General features: G+C 32.6%; 1 protein-coding gene across 1 annotated transcript; it reads left to right on the top strand.

Annotated features, from left to right (window-relative positions):
* Positions 1–7666: 7666 nt before the first annotated feature.
* LOC105320185 (uncharacterized) lies at positions 7667–18898 on the top strand. The gene is made up of 11 exons (XM_066080717.1): positions 7667–7772; positions 7962–7994; positions 9771–9853; positions 10073–10144; positions 10430–10556; positions 14961–15055; positions 15174–15242; positions 15438–15606; positions 15946–16350; positions 17926–18318; positions 18482–18898. Exons 1-11 carry the CDS (start codon positions 7745–7747, stop codon positions 18847–18849), a joined length of 1842 nt encoding a protein of 613 aa, XP_065936789.1. The 5' UTR covers positions 7667–7744; the 3' UTR covers positions 18850–18898.
* Positions 18899–19464: the final 566 nt, after the last annotated feature.

Raw genomic sequence — 19464 nt, 5'->3', positions numbered from 1 at the left:
TGATTTATTTCTATTATTACATCCAATACATCCACCTAAAAAGTAGAACGTCAATGTGTTTTATCAAATATACAAACTTTATGGTTTACAACTCTAACAAAATAAAACAGTGTTTGTAAATAAGTTTGATTAAAAACCGCATTTATAAACTAAACTTGTTGTTCGAATCTAGTTGTTAGAAACTAAACTAGTTGTTAAAAACTAGTTGGCAGAAACTAAACTAGTTGTTAGAAACTAGTGTCAAAAACTAACTTGTTATTCGAATCTAGTCTTGTTCGTGTAATTAGAATCAACTTTCCGATATAAGAAGAATTAGATTTTAGATAGATATATATAAACTTGTTCGTTTAAGTCGACTGTCATAGTCATAGCGGCATTTTCATACCAAATAAATGAAAAATCCCAATGCTTCTTTGGTAAACGCGACGTTTTGTTTGCCCTGTTATGTTAATGTCTAGGCCAATCAGATCACACCTATGTAGAATAACTAAGAGATAAATGTGTATATTCATCAGCAATATTTGATTAATGTTCTATAAAGAAACATTAATCACAGATTAAACTTGTCTAATTTTAAAATACATAACATATGCTAGCTCGCAGTAGTTAAATTGTTCTAAAAAATAAGAAATAATTATTCTAAGTTACCGCAAACGTTAATGAAGCTAAAGAAGCAATTTTGTTTGGATGTAAACTTTTGGTTAACATATCCTCGATGGTTAATAATATGTAAAAGAAGTATCCAATTAAAATTAAAATTGTACATTAGAACATTATTACAATGTATTACCACATATAGCTTAAACTGATTTATGTCTTTAACAAAAACAAAAACATTAACGGCATCAGTATTGTTAGACAATTAATGAACATACATCTGGGTTTTTTTTGTTGCCTATGATTTATGCATAAAATTAATACTGATCACTTATAACACAAAAGCCTTGAAACTTTTATACCCAACTGTCCCCTTTAACAACAAGATGGTGCACTTTTAAAAAAAATCTTAAATTTGTTGCAGCGTCGGAACAAACGGCACTCCGTCATAAAGGATATATTTGCCTCATTTCTGCTATTATTGGATGGCTGTATGAAGTTCTCCGTTTTTATACGTCATAGAATTGCCTTCTGCTAACTGTTCAGTGCTTAAAGGAAATACATGTATCTATGCTATTTCATTAACACATACAGCTTTTAGATTTAGAATATTAAGATGTTTGTTGGCACACAGGGAGAAATATTGAGAGACATTTTCCCACTTACTGTAGAAATGCATATACTGTGCCCTATCATACTATTCTAGTCATTATGATTAATTTCATCTCATTCAATTGTTTCAATAATTTGAATTGAGCTTTGTCTCCGCTTGGCTATTGTTGATTCGATTACACTAAAACGTGGATGTTTCTGTACTTTAAAAAGAAGAAAATCTTTGCGGCGGTTTTACATTTTATAAGTTTCCAGTCATTGAACAATGCCATCTTTTTTCAAACTTCGTCATCAGAATCTTTGTTATACTAAATTTGTATTTGCTTTTACAATTGCCGCCAAATTGTTATGATTTATTTTTTGTTTCATTTAATTTCGATCTTGTTTTGGGGGGTTTTTTTTTTGGGGGGGGGGGTTATTTATGGAAGTAAATTTTTTAAAATGCTTACATACTATATATACTTTTACCGTGCAGAATCGTGCATCTTGTACATTTTTTTTATTAATTCCATGTCTCATATTGTTATTTATCATCTATTTTAACCCTAGATTACAAGCTTGTATACACTGAACCAAAGTTATATGTATAAATGTGGACCCCATAATCATTTGTTTGATATATGAAACAAACACAAATGATTCAATTTTTTTTTTATGTTCATAAATAATTTTATGCCCATTTCTTGTGTGGTTAAAGAGGGGCAAGCGAGATAACTCTAACATTATTGTGGGTTCTTGTTTTTGGAACAGCGTCAGTTTCAGATTGGGTAGAATCAGTGTTAGCGCCATTTTGTTTATGTAAGCTGCAAGTTATTTTCTAGCAACCCTCTCACCTCTCCCTCGTTCTGAAGAATATGTAATTCCTCAACTGTTGTAAATAATTAAGAAGTACGTATCATCAATTCTTCCCTTGATTGTATGGCATTTTTACGTTACCCACCTTTGATGTAAACATTTTATACAGTAATGTTTGGATTTTTTGAGGTAGCAAGTGGTGATACTTTTATCATTGATATGGAAATGTAAACTTAAAAACTCAATTTTCAAGTCTGTAATAATTTTACAAATTATATTTAAAAATAAATGACCCGTTTTATCTTCAAGCTATGTTGTGTTGTTATCAAACATGTGAATAGTACATCAAACAGAGCAACTGTTAGTGCGAGTCATGTCAGGAAAAGGACATAAATACTGATATATATCTTACTGGATGTTGTTTGACAATCCGCTAGAAACCCAATATCACTTAAAGTCAAACACCCCAAAATGAGAGACATCCTCAAAATAAAAAAAAATCCAACAGACATTAAGAAAAGAATTAATGCCATCTTTGACCTTAAACTTTTAAATCGTAAGTTTTCAATCTACTGTCACAGCTTTTGTACACATTTTTCAAATTGTTTCATCCTTCTTCTAATGCCAAGACTTTATATCTTACATTACCGATCAGACCCAAACTAACACCAGAGTAAACCCCAACTGAACCCCAGGTTTACTTTTTGGGTTTACTTGGGGTTTACTCTGGGTTTACTTTTGGAAAATTTGGGTCCACTTGGGGTTTACTTTGGGTTAACTCGGGGTTTACTTTGGGTTTACTTTGAAATTGCTTTTGAGGTCAACTGTATGCATTGGAGTGTGAAGCAGACTAGTATGTTATCTTACCATCCTACTGCCTGTAATTCCTACCCTTTGTATATTCCGTATACACAGTTAGCGTCTGCTTTCAGGGGTTTACTTCTGACTGGGTTTATTCTCTGTGTCCACTCTGGGTTTACTTTGGGTCCACTCTAGTAAACCCGAAGTAAACCCAGAGTAAACACAGAAAGTAATCCCAGGGTTTAGTTGGGGTTTACTGTCTGTCAGGTTGGGTCTGATTGGATTTGTATATCTTTATATCTTACTTTCGTTTCATAAATAAATGTTCACAACCTCTTTAAGTTTTGGAAAATCTTTACATTCATCCAAGATGCGAGGTTTGATGTTTCCGAGTCATTTCGTAACATATATTTGGACGTCTGACGCATAATTGCACCTTTTCGAGGCGTTGTGTGCTATATGAGACGATGCCTACTTTTTCAAATATCTTTACACAGCTCTTAATCATAATTTCTTCACCTTAAATCTCCAATATAACCAAAAACCAGTTTGGATGAAGTTAAGTTTTCATAAACCTTGATGTCACTTACGAATTAAATTTATCTTATGCTAGGCTTTCCTCCAGTCATCGAAACAAAGTTCTTAAATGGTGTTGTATTTTCATATTTTTTCTCGTACATGTAACGTTACTAACACACACGCAGGTGTCTTAGAATCAAATTAAAATCGACAGCTGCATACGAAATAATTTGCCTTCGTCAGGGAAGACAACTAATGTGATTCTAGGACAGAAAGATTTCACTGAATGATATGAACATTTATCACATATAGAACTTTTACGGTATGTTCAAAAGAAAATAGTAACGACTTTAGTAATTTTTGTTATTTTGTTGCAGTTCATATAATCACTAACACATATAACATTCTTGGATGCATTGAGGGACTTTTTCATAACCTAACACATGACAAAAATAATTAACGTAAAAAGACATTTTACGTCCGACATAAAATGATTTATATGTAATGCAAAAAAGTCAATAAGATTGAATGAGACATCTGAAAGACCATGGGTCACACTATGAAGGTTCTGTATGTCCCTCGAAACATGTCAAGCAAATTATATTACAGATATACAGGTATAGCATAGATAACAAAGACATATGTTGAAGTTGCAGACAACAAAAAGCCATTTTATAAACGGTTAAAACCTTAAAAAAAAAAAAATTAAAATTCATTAACAGTAAAACAAACACCTCCCAAAAAACACAACAAAACCTAAACAAAGAAACATACAAATAGACAATGCTAAAAGTTAACAGAGTTGAATAAATGAAAACTTGGTTAACATCTACTTTTTGGTAAAACTTTTATATCATTTTTTGTAGAACAATTTAAATGTAATTTGGATTCAGAACCACAAATGATATCAAATAAAACAAGATAATACAAATCTAAGAAGCAAATCAATGCATTGTATATTTTAGATTCACATACATAAATATATGATATTTGTAAAAGTAACATAATTATATTTTTTATGCCAGTTTAAATCCTGAGAAACTCATTCTGGTGTATCGATTACTCTCAAGATGGCTTCCCCCCTCTTGCTTCACCCACCCGGGTGTGAACAATGTCTCCTTTCGTCAAACTGAGAATAGTCAATGAAGAGGCTATCGCTCTGTCATCATGATGTCCTGAGTCAGCAAAAGTGATATCCTTAATCTGGCCATTCTTAACAACTTCTACCGAGCAGTAAGATTTGTCATACGAAGTCGAGCTGGTATGGAAAACGTAGACCCCGTTTTCTGGAGCTGTAAAGTTGCCAGATTGTACGTCATATCCATTGCCATGGTTGGTTTCAACCCGATCGTATACAAATACCATATGCTTGGAAATGCCACTTATTTTAACATTCTGCGACATGCATATGTAGGCAAAAAAGGCAATCTGATGCCCTGCAATACATGTATAAATCGTTTTATTTATATTTGTTAATTTATCAATTTAATTTCAAAAATGATACTATAAATTGCAAAGCGTTTAAATTGTTCTCTCTAATTTAGTGACTCGAAATAAATGATGGAGTTTTCATTTCACAATAATTGCAGTAAATTGTTTGGGAACATTAAACCATGATTATGAATATGGTGCAGTAAAATTTTCTAAGTTTACATATACTATACTTTTCAGCTAATACAAACTTCATTATCATGATTTGATAATAAAGCAATTATGTAGTGTTTTATTACTCAAATGGAATAATTTTGATTAAATCATTATTATTCTAAACTAGAAATCCCATCTCCCTGAAAGCAATATCATCTTGAACTATAAACAATTTAAAAAATTTTATTCAAGTGAAATCAAAGACATCTACTATATTATAATAAGCGCATGCTACCATGTACAGTGTTCATGTACAGTCTTGTTAATATGTACAATAAACTTTTGCATTAAACACTTCAAAGACAAATGTGCAGAATGAGATAGAAACGCGACGATAGTGTTTTAATTTTAAATATTCATGTTATAAAAATAAATTCTTTAAAATATCCATTATAGTGTCTGTAATGTTTTTTCTAGTAAGTTTGTTCATTTCAAAATGGCTAAGCTCATTTATTTGTGCATTTGAGTACGTATTCGACGTAACACGTAAATATTTCCGATTTTGCGGTGATTACCTCTACGGAAATCGAAATCTGTAGAGTGTTACCATAATGATAGATGCGAAAATCCTTGGTGCAATAAATATGACTTATAATCATGAATTTAAATTGATTGTTTAGAATTTTTTATTAAGAATAATGACCCCCCCCCCCCGTTATATCCTGCTTGGGAGGGGGCGGGCAATGTATGCACCGATTTCAAATCAGATTTTTAAAATAAATAAACTTTTGTCCCTCTTGACTTTACAAAAAATTCAATGAACAAAATGAAAAACTTGAAAATTAATTTCTATAAAGGACGATGACAAACATAGCGATATTATTGTTTTATGTCAAACAATTACCTGCTTCAAAAAGCTCACTTCCTCTTCGTTGGCTACAGAGAATGCAAATTGTGTTCTCCATTTCACTTAGGTCGCACGATTCGTCACCAGAGACAACAAACAGACAAAGAAAGACAAGAGCAAAACTTCGTAACATTGTTACAACGTTGTTTTAAACTTTGTTCCAGTGAAGTCAACTTTTATGTTGTCAATGATGGACACACCTTCGTGATTTATATTTATAGTCTCATCAAATGGCTAAATGGTATGAGATTATCAAAATATACGAGCAACAAAAGTTTTATTCAATATCATGTTCTTAGAAAAATATTTACGAGATTATTATATATAAATATATCACGATTTATAAACACAACAAAATTGTTCGTGAGAGCATAAGATAAGGCGGCAGCATGCTTAATAACAGTTATAACGAAGTTATTCTAAATACTTCAAAAACACATCACTGACAGAATGAAGTTAAATTATTTTCTTTCATTCCCCTCTTTTGATAATTTTCAGCGTGACTGAATATCACTGTTTCCACCGTTTTGTTTTAATAAAAGATATTACAGATATCAATTCGTACAAACGCATGACGTTTTCAGACTGATTCATTTTTTTTCATGTTTTTGGTGTTGTTAAGTTTTGCACATCAACAATTTATTTTTTGGGAGTTTAACATTTTTTGCAAACATGTCAAAGATACATGTCCATGATGTATTTTCCCCCTGCTTCTAGTATTTCAATAATTAAGATGAAAGTTAGATATTACAGTTTAGAATTTTTATTTAAATAATCAAAACATAAACCTTGTTTTTGTTTACATAGAAGTTACTTTGTAGATGTATAACAAATCCTGTTTTTTTCTGTCTATAAAATTATCAAAAACATAATGTAGAGTTCAGATGTGGAATTTTTTCCTGTACTTATATGTACAATGAACGATGGAATAAAACAGTTTGATTTTTTTTCTTTTATCTGTTTAGTGAAATCTATATTTGCATATTGTTAGAACATTACATTGTTAATAAAAATGTGATAATTCACAAGGCTCTTAGATATTCTGATGCTCGCATGACTCAACTGCATCACATGGCTTTGCATTGAAGTTAATTTGAATATTCTAATATGCTACTTATTATGGGATTTAGGATAAATACATAAAAGTCAGGATTTTGAAGCAACGTGTAAAAGATGTAAAGTGAATTGTGTACCAATATTTTGTCCTAATTGTAATCAAAAAGCGTTTTTATAAGTATTTATATGTACATTGTAAATCTTCATATTCCAATATTAATGATAATATTGTTATAATTCTAAAAAAAAAAAGATGTTGTGAAAAGAGAGTTTGAATAGCATTCAATAAAGACTCATATGCAAGCGCATTTTCACATTTATTTATTTAAAATCTTATATGAAATAGACTAAAATTAGGGCAAAGTGCTTCCGAATGCAGAAAAGTTCTCAACATTTCCCTTTATAAACCGTAAGCAATTTGCTTCCATTCTTGTTTATTTCCCTCAGGAAATTTTTTTTTTCTTCATTGACTTGTATAATTTTGGTAATACAAGTCAAAATGTTTGGGAAACAGTTACCTGTGGCAGTCTATAATATTCAATCTCTATATACCTGTTTGGTTTCTTTTTATCTCTTGATGATAAAACATTCATTTTGAAGAGATAATTCTTGATCAAATGTTAACCAAAAAAAGTTTGATTTCAATTTAGTTAATTCATCTGATATGGTTACTGAAACCATTTTACAGTATTATCACTTATACAAAAACCATATAACGTTGATTAGTACCTGGTTTTGACTAACTAGCCGCATTATACTGTGTTATCTTTATTTCCAGTACAACAGTCCTCTGATAAGAATTTTGAAATTGCACGTTGGTATTTGAGGCGATTTGGAAATCTAACAGCCATTTTGATCTCTTTGGATAATATGTTTCGTTGTCTTTGCACAATATACGGTCACTTTTTCCTTTTATTTCTCTCGTTTTAGTCTTTCTGTAAACTTTCTGTAAACTCCCTTCCTTCGTCTCTCTCTACTTTTCAGTCTTTCTACAAACTCTCTCTCTCTCTCTCTCTCTCTCTCTCTCTCTCTCTCAATAAGATATGTCATGCGTACATATTAATTGGAATTCGTGATCTGTTTCCAGGTTTGATTGTACTTTCCTCACAGGAAGTAGAAGGTAGGATGTTTTGCATTTTATTTTCTGCTATAAATATTTTATTGAAACTTTTAATGAACCCAATTTGTTCTTTTGGTCACAAAATCTTTGCAATAATGAAAATATGTTTTATACATCGTTATAACATTTATCATAGAAATAAGTATTAAGAGGGCAAATATTGGTCAACATTTTATACAAGTGGTTCTTTTCCTTTAAAGGATAGATGACTATGCAAAATATTTAAGAATATGTTCAGTTAAATACAAGTATCAGATGCACAAATCAAATAGTATTGTAATTTTTCTCATAATTATTATACTTTGCTAAAAACATGGTTTGCACAAAGTTTGTAGCATTTCCATTACGTAAATAAAATAATATAAATGCAATCGTGTCATTGTCGTAAAAGATTTCTTTCAAAACACTAATCCTAGTTAAAACGTCAGACAATTTTTTCTTGTTAATTTCAATATTTTTAATACAAATAATCATACCTTTAACACTGTGCCAGATAATTATGTCTGGGCCAAAGTGGCATTTTTGCACCCACTTATGATGCAGATTCGTAAAAATTCATGTATACATAGTGATAAACCATTGTCTAGAGAGTATATGACCACTTTTGTTATAAGTTTGTCTCAATAACAGGTGAGATGTTTACCTTTTGAATTAAATACCTTGTAGAAAAGTAATAATTCCCATAGGATAGATAATTTTCCTACAAGAAATTTTGACAATCCTAAATGAATTATATTTCCTATAAGAGAAAAGCATTTCCTGCAGAAATTTGATTCAGACAAGCAGTTTTCCTAAAGATACCAAATATTTCTTATCGAATTTGTCTTGAATTTCAATACATGTAGGGAAGTCTTTATTTCCGGTAGTAAATTCTAAATATCCTCTTGTAAATTTGTTTTTCTTATGGGGAAAATTGTTTTCTTCTAGGAGTTTAATTTTATGATAGTATTTTATCTGACAAGTGAGATTTATATTAAGCAAAGGTGATTATGAACTTTTTTTAATAAATGGTGCATCATATGACAGATATTTTTATTATATGCTGATAAGACAGGTGGAATAATTCCACCTTGGCACTGGCATAATTATCCGCCACAGCGTTTAACACCTCTCATACACAATGTTATAAACAAGAGAAATTAGAAATAACCTCATATCTTTTTCTCCAAGTCTTGCGATACACAATTACTGTGCAAATGCTTACGAATTATCTTGAATGAAAATTAAATGAAATGAAATTAAAAAGAAATTGGAAAAATCTGATAAACTAAAGCTTAATTATTTGGATTTTTTTCTTTATAAAATGGAAGTTAATTGCAAAAAACAATGTATCATATTTAAAAGTTTAAGGCAGGTTTGGTGGCCAGATTGTTGACCATTCAGCCACTTTGAAGAATGATTGGAAAAATATATTTGTGCACGTAACAAACACTTTTAAAACGTCCAACTATGTATATAATTGTTACCATTCGATGTTGAAAAAGTTAAAAAAACATAAACTTACTAGTATTAGACCCGCTCATCCATGTTAACCCAAACCACTATAATACCAACATCTTTTTTGCTACATATTTACGTCTAGATAAGAAAAAGATTATCGTAAAAACTCAAGTTAAATATGATAAATTAAGGATCAAAATACATTTATTCTTGTGTTGTAGTCTTAAAGAGAACCAGCGGCATTGTTTTCATTACATGTAGAGTTTCTCTTTATTATTCGGCAAAGATTTGCAACGAAAGTTGAGAGAAACGTTTGTAATATTTACTATTTTTAAGGCTTTGGCTTAAAATGTCTACGCTGTGATGACGTATTAGAGCCTCGGTTCTGTGAACGAATTGAGTACTGCCAAGACGGAGATGTAAGTTTGCAAGATCATATTGCACATGTGTTGTTTCTTGATCATGAACAATTTTAATTTGAACGATCTCATGAATAAAGTCATTTGCACTTATGCACTGCCGCTTTTTAAAAGCGGTAGCATACCAGAATAGAATACTTCAACGCTAGATAATTTTAGTTGTTGGAAGTTCAGAATTGTTTTAATGAAAATACACACATTTTCAAATACCTGTCCTAGGTCTGTGGTGTACAGAGATATAGAAAGGAGAACGGCGATGTTTCTTTCTGGTCAGGTTGTCTACCACACTCTGTAAGTTGAAGTTCTCTCTCAATCTGTGAATCCTTTCTGTATTTACTAGTATTGTGTCTCCTGTTTAGAGAACTCTACATCTACCTTATATTCTTGTTAAAAAAGAAAAAAACCCGAATATTGGTCAATTAATTGTTCACCCAACAAGCATGCTTTGCATTAACGTGAAAGTCGCAAAAATACAGATTCTTTTTAATTTTCGTTTTTGGTGGGTACAAGTACAGTTCCAGATATTGTCCTTTAAACTTTATGTTTTTCTCATATATACTTTTTATTTGCATTAAGAACTGTGCCAAAGTCACAAATAGAACAATACTTAAAATAAACAGCAGGAGAGCGGTACATGGATCTGTTCTCTGCCAGGAGTGCTGTAATGGCGATCTCTGCAACTCCGAGGGATGTGGGGCGCCGGGTAAATGCTTCACGTTATTGAATCCGAATTGATATAAAAGTTTTATAATATATATATATATGTATATATATATATATATATATATATATATATATATATATATATATATATATATATATATATATATATATATAGTTAAATCCAAAAAATATCGCAGTGTCCGGTTTTATATATAGAAAATTTGAAAAACGAAAGACAACACAGAGTAAAACGTTAGCGCTTTCATTCAATCTTCAGACGTTTTTAAAATAACAATTACGTTACTTGGTGACGTCTACAATACAATGACGTCATAGTTAAAGTTAACGTAGTAGAGGGATATTTCCGCGTAATCTATAGGGTAATTCAATGAAATATATACACAATACATAAAAAAGTTAAATTATAGCAGTCTGTTGAGGCAAGGTTTTAAAGTTTGAATAAAATGTTTTTCTTTTTCTCTTCTTTCCGTTGCACTCTCTGTAAAAAGTTTATAAAATGGAAACACTTTAAATTGCCCGCCTCCGCATACATCGATGTGCTCGCTGAGTTTTATTTTCCGGTACTCTGGGTCTTTAATTTGCTGTTTATGCACCCGGATTCTTGTTCTTAATGTTGTCCCAGTTTCGCCGATATAAAATTTGTTGCAACCATCACATATAATGGTATATATTAAATTTTTGGAATGACATGACATGTCCGAATTTATGTGGAATTGTTTTCCTCTGAAGTCAACCGAGCTGCCTTGTTTTAAAAACGGACACGTGCCGCATCGTATGTCTCCACATTTAGATACCGTTTTTATTGACGTATTAATTGTAGATGGACAGAGTATTCTCTTAAGGTTCTTTGGTTGCCTTTTACTGTTAGTAAACTTGAGTTTGGTTAAAACGCGAGCCATATCTTCATCTGTTTTGAGAACTCTGTTGAGATGATTGACCACTGGAGCTATATTCGGGTTCCTAGGGTTATGGGTAGTAACAAGCGGTAATATTTTGGTTTCCTTGTTGTTCTGTAAAATTGGATTAATAAGATCCTGTCTATCTATTCCTTTGGCCTTCATTATTCCGTCGTTGATAAGGTTGATAGGGTAATGCTGGTCAGTTAAAAATTGTTTTAATTCGTTGAGACGCTGATTTCTTGTTTCCTCATCACTGACTATAGTACATATTCTCCTGGCAAGGTTGTAAGGGATGGCCCTCTTTGTATGTCGTGGATGGGACGATCCAAAATGCAAATATTGATGAGTATCTGTACTCTTGTAGAAGATATCTGTAGAAATTTTATCGTTCTCCTTTTTGACTAGAACATCTAAAAACGGAATTTTTGTGGAACTTTTTTCTAATGTGAATTTAATATCTGGATCTAGATTATTAAGAATATTTTTCAACCTTTGTAATTCCGAGTCTTCTTTATTCCATATGATGAAACAATCATCTAGATATCTTTTCCAGTTCTTTTTCAGAGTCTGGCTGAATTCTTCACCGAATTCCTCCTTTGTCTTTTTATACAGACTTTCTTCTAAAAATCCTAGGCATAATGTAGCGTATGTTGGGGCCATTTTAGTTCCCATGGCTGTACCTTTGATTTGATGAAAGTATTTGCCATTAAACGTAAATACATTATTCTTTAAAACCAAGTCTGTAGCCTCCAATAAAAACTCCTTTGTAAATCTGTTATCAATGTCCGTTCTGCAATTATCAATCCAGAAATTCAAAGCTGTAAGTCCTAGTGTACTGCTTATATTAGTGTATAAGTTGACTACATCCAAGCTTCCGTGTTTGAAAGCATATCCATTATTTTTTGCTCATAATATACTGTGTCCATAATAACCACGCGGATAAAGGCGGAGCCGTGGTTATTATGGACACAGTATTAACACGGAATTTTATACTGAAATATCTGAAAACCAGGACAAAGCAATCCTACAAAAAATAAAAAAACTGCTACTCAAACATTCCTCTACTTTAACAGATAAGGAGAAAGAATTTGTCACTGAGTTTGAATATAAAGAAAGTTCCTTCTATGGGTTACCAAAAGTTCACAAATCAAAAACAATCAAAGAAGCTATACAAAAACAGAATTCTGAATACATTACTTGTGAACATCCCGCAGATTTAACATTCCGTCCTATTGTTGGAGGACCTGCAGCACCCACCCAACGACTCAGCAATTTATTGGATATCATTTTGAAACCACTATGTCAAAATGTAAAAAGTTTCATCCGGGATGACTTAGATTTTCTACGATATCTACCGGAACAAGTGGATCCTGATGCTGAACTAGTAAGCTTGGATGTAGTCAACTTATACACTAATATAAGCAGTACACTAGGACTTACAGCTTTGAATTTCTGGATTGATAATTGCAGAACGGACATTGATAACAGATTTACAAAGGAGTTTTTATTGGAGGCTACAGACTTGGTTTTAAAGAATAATGTATTTACGTTTAATGGCAAATACTTTCATCAAATCAAAGGTACAGCCATGGGAACTAAAATGGCCCCAACATACGCTACATTATGCCTAGGATTTTTAGAAGAAAGTCTGTATAAAAAGACAAAGGAGGAATTCGGTGAAGAATTCAGCCAGACTCTGAAAAAGAACTGGAAAAGATATCTAGATGATTGTTTCATCATATGGAATAAAGAAGACTCGGAATTACAAAGGTTGAAAAATATTCTTAATAATCTAGATCCAGATATTAAATTCACATTAGAAAAAAGTTCCACAAAAATTCCGTTTTTAGATGTTCTAGTCAAAAAGGAGAACGATAAAATTTCTACAGATATCTTCTACAAGAGTACAGATACTCATCAATATTTGCATTTTGGATCGTCCCATCCACGACATACAAAGAGGGCCATCCCTTACAACCTTGCCAGGAGAATATGTACTATAGTCAGTGATGAGGAAACAAGAAATCAGCGTCTCAACGAATTAAAACAATTTTTAACTGACCAGCATTACCCTATCAACCTTATCAACGACGGAATAATGAAGGCCAAAGGAATAGATAGACAGGATCTTATTAATCCAATTTTACAGAACAACAAGGAAACCAAAATATTACCGCTTGTTACTACCCATAACCCTAGGAACCCGAATATAGCTCCAGTGGTCAATCATCTCAACAGAGTTCTCAAAACAGATGAAGATATGGCTCGCGTTTTAACCAAACTCAAGTTTACTAACAGTAAAAGGCAACCACAGAACCTTAAGAGAATACTCTGTCCATCTACAATTAATACGTCAATAAAAACGGTATCTAAATGTGGAGACATACGATGCGGCACGTGTCCGTTTTTAAAACAAGGCAGCTCGGTTGACTTCAGAGGAAAACAATTCCACATAAATTCGGACATGTCATGTCATTCCAAAAATTTAATATATACCATTATATGTGATGGTTGCAACAAATTTTATATCGGCGAAACTGGGACAACATTAAGAACAAGAATCCGGGTGCATAAACAGCAAATTAAAGACCCAGAGTACCGGAAAATAAAACTCAGCGAGCACATCGATGTATGCGGAGGCGGGCAATTTAAAGTGTTTCCATTTTATAAACTTTTTACAGAGAGTGCAACGGAAAGAAGAGAAAAAGAAAAACATTTTATTCAAACTTTAAAACCTTGCCTCAACAGACTGCTATAATTTAACTTTTTTATGTATTGTGTATATATTTCATTGAATTACCCTATAGATTACGCGGAAATATCCCTCTACTACGTTAACTTTAACTATGACGTCATTGTATTGTAGACGTCACCAAGTAACGTAATTGTTATTTTAAAAACGTCTGAAGATTGAATGAAAGCGCTAACGTTTTACTCTGTGTTGTCTTTCGTTTTTCAAATTTTCTATATATATATATATATATATATATATATATATATATATATATATATATATATATATATATATATATATATATTTCGCCTCTTCATACCAAAGGCCACATGCATTGTACGCTTAGAATCCTTAGAAGAACCAATAAGAGCAGTTAAAGTGAATGTTATCGTTTGGTATTAGTTGATCATCTATTTATACAAAAAAGTAATTGAAAATAGATGTTGATTGTCTGCTGATTATATTATACCTTAGAAATTGCTGAAAATTCTCTACAATAATGAACAATGATAAGGCATAAGTTTGAAAACCAGTGTAATACGTGTTGGCGACAACATTTTTTTTTGTAGTCATAGATTAATAATATCAAATGAAAAATGTTTTTTTTTTATTTTGATTTGATTTGTATTATATCTTATTTTTTTTACATTTACTTTTTATATATGTTATTTAAGCTTACATGTGATTAAGATCTTTCTTTTTTGGATAAAGTGTTCTTTTTCACATGTAAAGACTATCTCACTACTTCATCTATTATTATAATGATGGTTCCACGTAATATTTTCTCTAGGTCTCCCCACCTCAAGGGGACCGATGTGTTTCAATTGTGCTCACACCTTGAACCCAAGTGATTGTCATCACGTGACTGTCTGTGGAGCCAATGAGGTAAAGTCTGTATTAAAATATACTTCGATTGCTTATATCTGTGATTCATATTAAACAATTTGTATCGGGACTCATTATGCACATATGTTCAGATCAAACTTGTGTTTCCCTTATTTAGCTCTGTTTTCTTGGAGAGAAACCGATTTTCGGTCAAAGGTATTTTACAAGCCACTGTGAAGACGTACATGTAAATATGTTTACAAATTTTATTTTAAAAAATGTGTAAAAAATTAATAAGAATATATAATTTTTGTTTTATTCTTATAATATGTAACACAAATACGTTTAAGGAAATAACGTAACTATTGTAGGAAGAATTTTAAAATACCTATCACCAATAAAACTACTTTAAATAAAACATTCCTTATGATTGTATGCACAGGCGTGCGAAAATCATGCATCTGCTCCTATAATCTTTGGACGGAAACGATTACTGAGAGGACAACGGTCATATACACCCTGTTCTGGTTGTTGCCATGGAGACCTCTGTAACATCAACTGTAACGCAACATTCACCCCTAATACTGTTGTAAACTCTGGAAGCACTGCAGGTATATGTACAGTGTATTGTCTTTATACATGTAAGTTGTAATTTCTAATGAACAAATAAAGGCAATAAGCGTTGGTTTCCAGCTAAGAGATATCATAGGAATTCATTTTCGTTGTAATGATGTTTCATTTTCAGTACTAATACATTCAAATTTGGGCATTATTACCTACGTAAGTGGTTTCCTTCCTGGGCCGAAAAACCTTTTGTTTATTAATTTGAAACTTTAGATAAACATTTTCATCAAATATTTTGGTTGCTAAAAATACCATCTATCTATATTTCGTCTCATGATTTCAAAGCATATATATTAAATTGCAATAAAGATGTTTGATTGATAAAGCACCAACCGGAACTAGTCTACCTGAAAGACCAGGAAACTACGCTTTTTACGCTCAACTTACTTTGATGGCACAAACTGGTCACGTCATTTTCAAAAATGTCACAACCAATGAGGGATCAGCTTACAGTGGGACTACGGGAATTTTCACTTGCAAATACAGCGGCGCTCATGCGTTTTCTTGGACGATTGCAACCAGTAGTCAGCGATACACAAACGCAGATCTTGTTGTGAACGACGTTGCGATTGGATCGTCTTTTACAGACTCTAGAGGTAGAAATGTAGCAGCGGATTCCAGCACTGGCTTTGTTGTGTTTAACCTCAAGGTCGGCGACAAAGTCAGAGTCAATATCAACGGAACAGCTGATGCATTGTATTCTACGTTTTCAGGATGGAGGCTTCAGCAAAGTATGCTTCTTTTTTATTTCGTTTGTCTAGCTATTATAAACAATAAATCAAAGGCCTCTATCAAATACCTAATGTCATTTAATGCCAATTACATTTTGCATTTCTCTCATATCAAGAGGAGATACAATTTTCACGATCATCAACACTAACGAAGGAATCCTCTAAACATCCAAAATCGGCCTCCTATAATTTGCAAAGGAATCAAATAAATGATTTTCGTCACATTATTATCTCATTTGTTTTTTTCAAACAATGAGGTTTTTATTATTTCAATTTCACATTTTACCTCCCTACGGTACCAAGCAAAACCAACCCAACACCAGAGTAACCCAACTAAACCCTGGGTTTGCTTTCTGGGTTTACTAAGGGTTTACTTTTGGTATTCAGTCTATATATTTCACCCGATTATCAATCATATAAGATTGCCCTCTAAAAGGCGGTCACTTGTCTAACGCAGTCAACGGTCAGCGTATTTTTATCCGGATTTTGATCCGGAGCTATACATTTTACATGCATTAGGGGGCCATTTTGGCCGGATTTACGCCCGGTGATTTTAAACATGGCTTCCAAAAGTCAGGTAACTATTTTGCAACGCCTGTTTATTAGTCCCCTACCGGTTTTCACCGGAGGAGACTATAGATTTCCTTTGCGTCCGTCAGTCCGTCTGTCTGTCCGTCCGTTCGTCTGTCTGTCTGTCTGTCCGTCCGTCTGTCTGTCCCACTTCAGTTTTCCACACTTTTTTTCTTTATGCGTTTAAGGAATAATATGAAATTTGCTGAACAGCTTCAAAATGTCAAACTACAGATCAAGTTTACACTTTTGTAGCGTCTGGTTTACATATGTTAGAGAAAATTAATTTTTAATATTCCAATCTCTAAATGTTCGGGTTCGTTATCGGGTTCGGTGTACTGAATAAACAAGGAAGGTATGTAGTCAGTAATAATATCGTGCATTACTAGGACCATTCCTTTTACTGTTTCTAACAAACAAATAAGTTCTGTAAAATAGCGTCAAGCATTGTGTCGTAAATTTAATCGACAGTGTTTTTTGTATTATTATAATCGGGTTCGTTATCGGGTTGGTCTGTTGATTCGGGGTGCAGAAGACGGTAAGAAATGATATTCTGCATTAGAGTGCATTGTTTTCACAAATTTCTTACAAACCGGTAGGGGACGTGTATTGCTTAAGCAATACTCTCAGAATGCTTGTTTGTTTTAAAGTGCCGATTTTAGTGATTACTAAGGGGCGAGATCGCACTGTTTAGATGATTCATTCTTTAACAAATAAATTAACAATTTTACATACAGGCATAACTTTATACTGTTTAAAAACACAATGAAATTTAAGTTTCACTTATATAAGAATATTATTTTATTTAGAAATAATTCGGTACACTATTAAAAGATATGCAATACATGAATGCTACTTACATATAGAATAACTATATTTTCTTTTCTGCATTCAAATTTCAATTATTATTACATGAGCAACTTCAAAGGGCTTCTGTGGTAATACCGGAACAAAACACAATAATAAGGCCATTTAGTAACTTTCATCACTTCTATTTTCTTTCAGACAACGCTTCCTTTTATGCAAAAGCGATGTCATCTCTGGATAGGCCTTCATCAATATCTCACGGCCTTGAATTTCAAAGCGTCGTCAACAATGGAAACGTATATGATTCCACAAAAGGAGTATTTACGTGTCCTGAGACGGGTCTTTATGCCTTAGCCTTCGCCGTAGAAACAAGTGGCCTTGACTTTATGGTTTATTTTTATCGTGGAGGAAGGAAGTTAAATGAGATTGGGGTCTGGCCTGATTCTTCAGACGGCCTGCTTCAGGACACTTCCTCCACCCTTCAGATCTTCCTTCTGACTAGAGGGGATCAAATTTATCTTTATCCGTCTGAGAGTGATGCACGTATCAAACCCTTTCATTCTACATTCTCTGGATGGCGCATAGAGAACCGTATGTTTTTAAACTTGATTGTAAATATATATGTTTTAACCTTTAGTTTATGAGTTTCAATTTCCTTTTCACCTGCATCGATAAAAACAAACAGACATTCTTCTTATATACAACTGTAGCCCGCCTTTAGAGAAAACAATTGTATCCCTGTATCTAATTGTAGCAACATTATCCACACCGGCCTTTGTTGAGTATACTTCCGTGTCAACTAGTACAACCCCTATGCGCTTCAACAGAGAAGCTTTGGACATATCCAGCTCTTTTTCAATCTCATCCTTCCAAGCGCCAAAGGATGGTGTCTATCTCTTTTTTTGGAACATGGAGGTTTCCTCTGGATACCTCCGTACTTTCCTGGAAGTAAACGACTCAATCGTCGGGAGGACAGTCTCTGACGGCAACACTGCAGGTTATGATAGTGGCTCTAATCTTGCCATTTTGCGCCTGCGTAGAAATGATTACGTGAGGGTAGCGCAAGATTATACTGCAGATGGCGACCAGACAATGATTTCTGGCTACTTTATGTTTTCCTAAAATCAATTTGATTGACGTTCTTTGATAAACATTTGCGAAAAGTTGTATCTTGTCAAAGACTTGTATTATATATATATATATATATATATATATATATATATATATATTCATTTGCCTGGTGCACTATGAAAGCATGCCCAGGAAAAACATTGCTGATAAATTATATGAGAGTAAACAAAATTTATTTATTTTGAAATTAAAGGACACTTGCAATTTTAGAAATATAATAGCAAACATGCGAACACTTTTGAAACTGCAAAAATTAACCCACGATGCATGATAAAATTTTGTAAAATCATTAGCAAGCTAGTAATTGTTCATCTAGTACGACATCTTCCGTTTCGCACGTTATAACTTCATTTTAATTTGGATTACAACGCTATAAACATGTGCTAAATGTAAACGATTTTAGAAAATGCGAAGCGATGTATTAACTTGTTTGTTTCTACAGAAGGTAAATTCAAAATCTTATCATTCAATTTAAAAAAAACCCTGTAATTTTGTTCATAATAAATTTATTTAGATTGAGCTTATTTACTCAGCATTTTTTGTTCTTCTTAGGTCAACTCACGAGAAACTCTTTTTACTTTTTTTATGCAATTTGAATGGAATCAG

The sequence above is a fragment of the Magallana gigas genome, chromosome 4 (assembly GCF_963853765.1).
Source record: "Magallana gigas chromosome 4, xbMagGiga1.1, whole genome shotgun sequence".
Taxonomy (NCBI): domain Eukaryota; kingdom Metazoa; phylum Mollusca; class Bivalvia; order Ostreida; family Ostreidae; genus Magallana; species Magallana gigas.
This window is presented reverse-complemented; position numbering and strand designations above follow the sequence as displayed.

Bases quoted from the DNA above. Each gene is read 5' to 3' on its own strand.
- LOC105320185 (XM_066080717.1), top strand. From the start codon at position 7,745: ATGTTTCGTTGTCTTTGCACAATATACG. The intron at 7,773-7,961 runs GTCACTTTTTCC...ATCTGTTTCCAG, and splicing joins TTGTCTTTGCACAATATACG to GTTTGATTGTACTTTCCTCA. The intron at 18,319-18,481 runs GTATGTTTTTAA...ATCTAATTGTAG, and splicing joins TGGATGGCGCATAGAGAACC to CAACATTATCCACACCGGCC.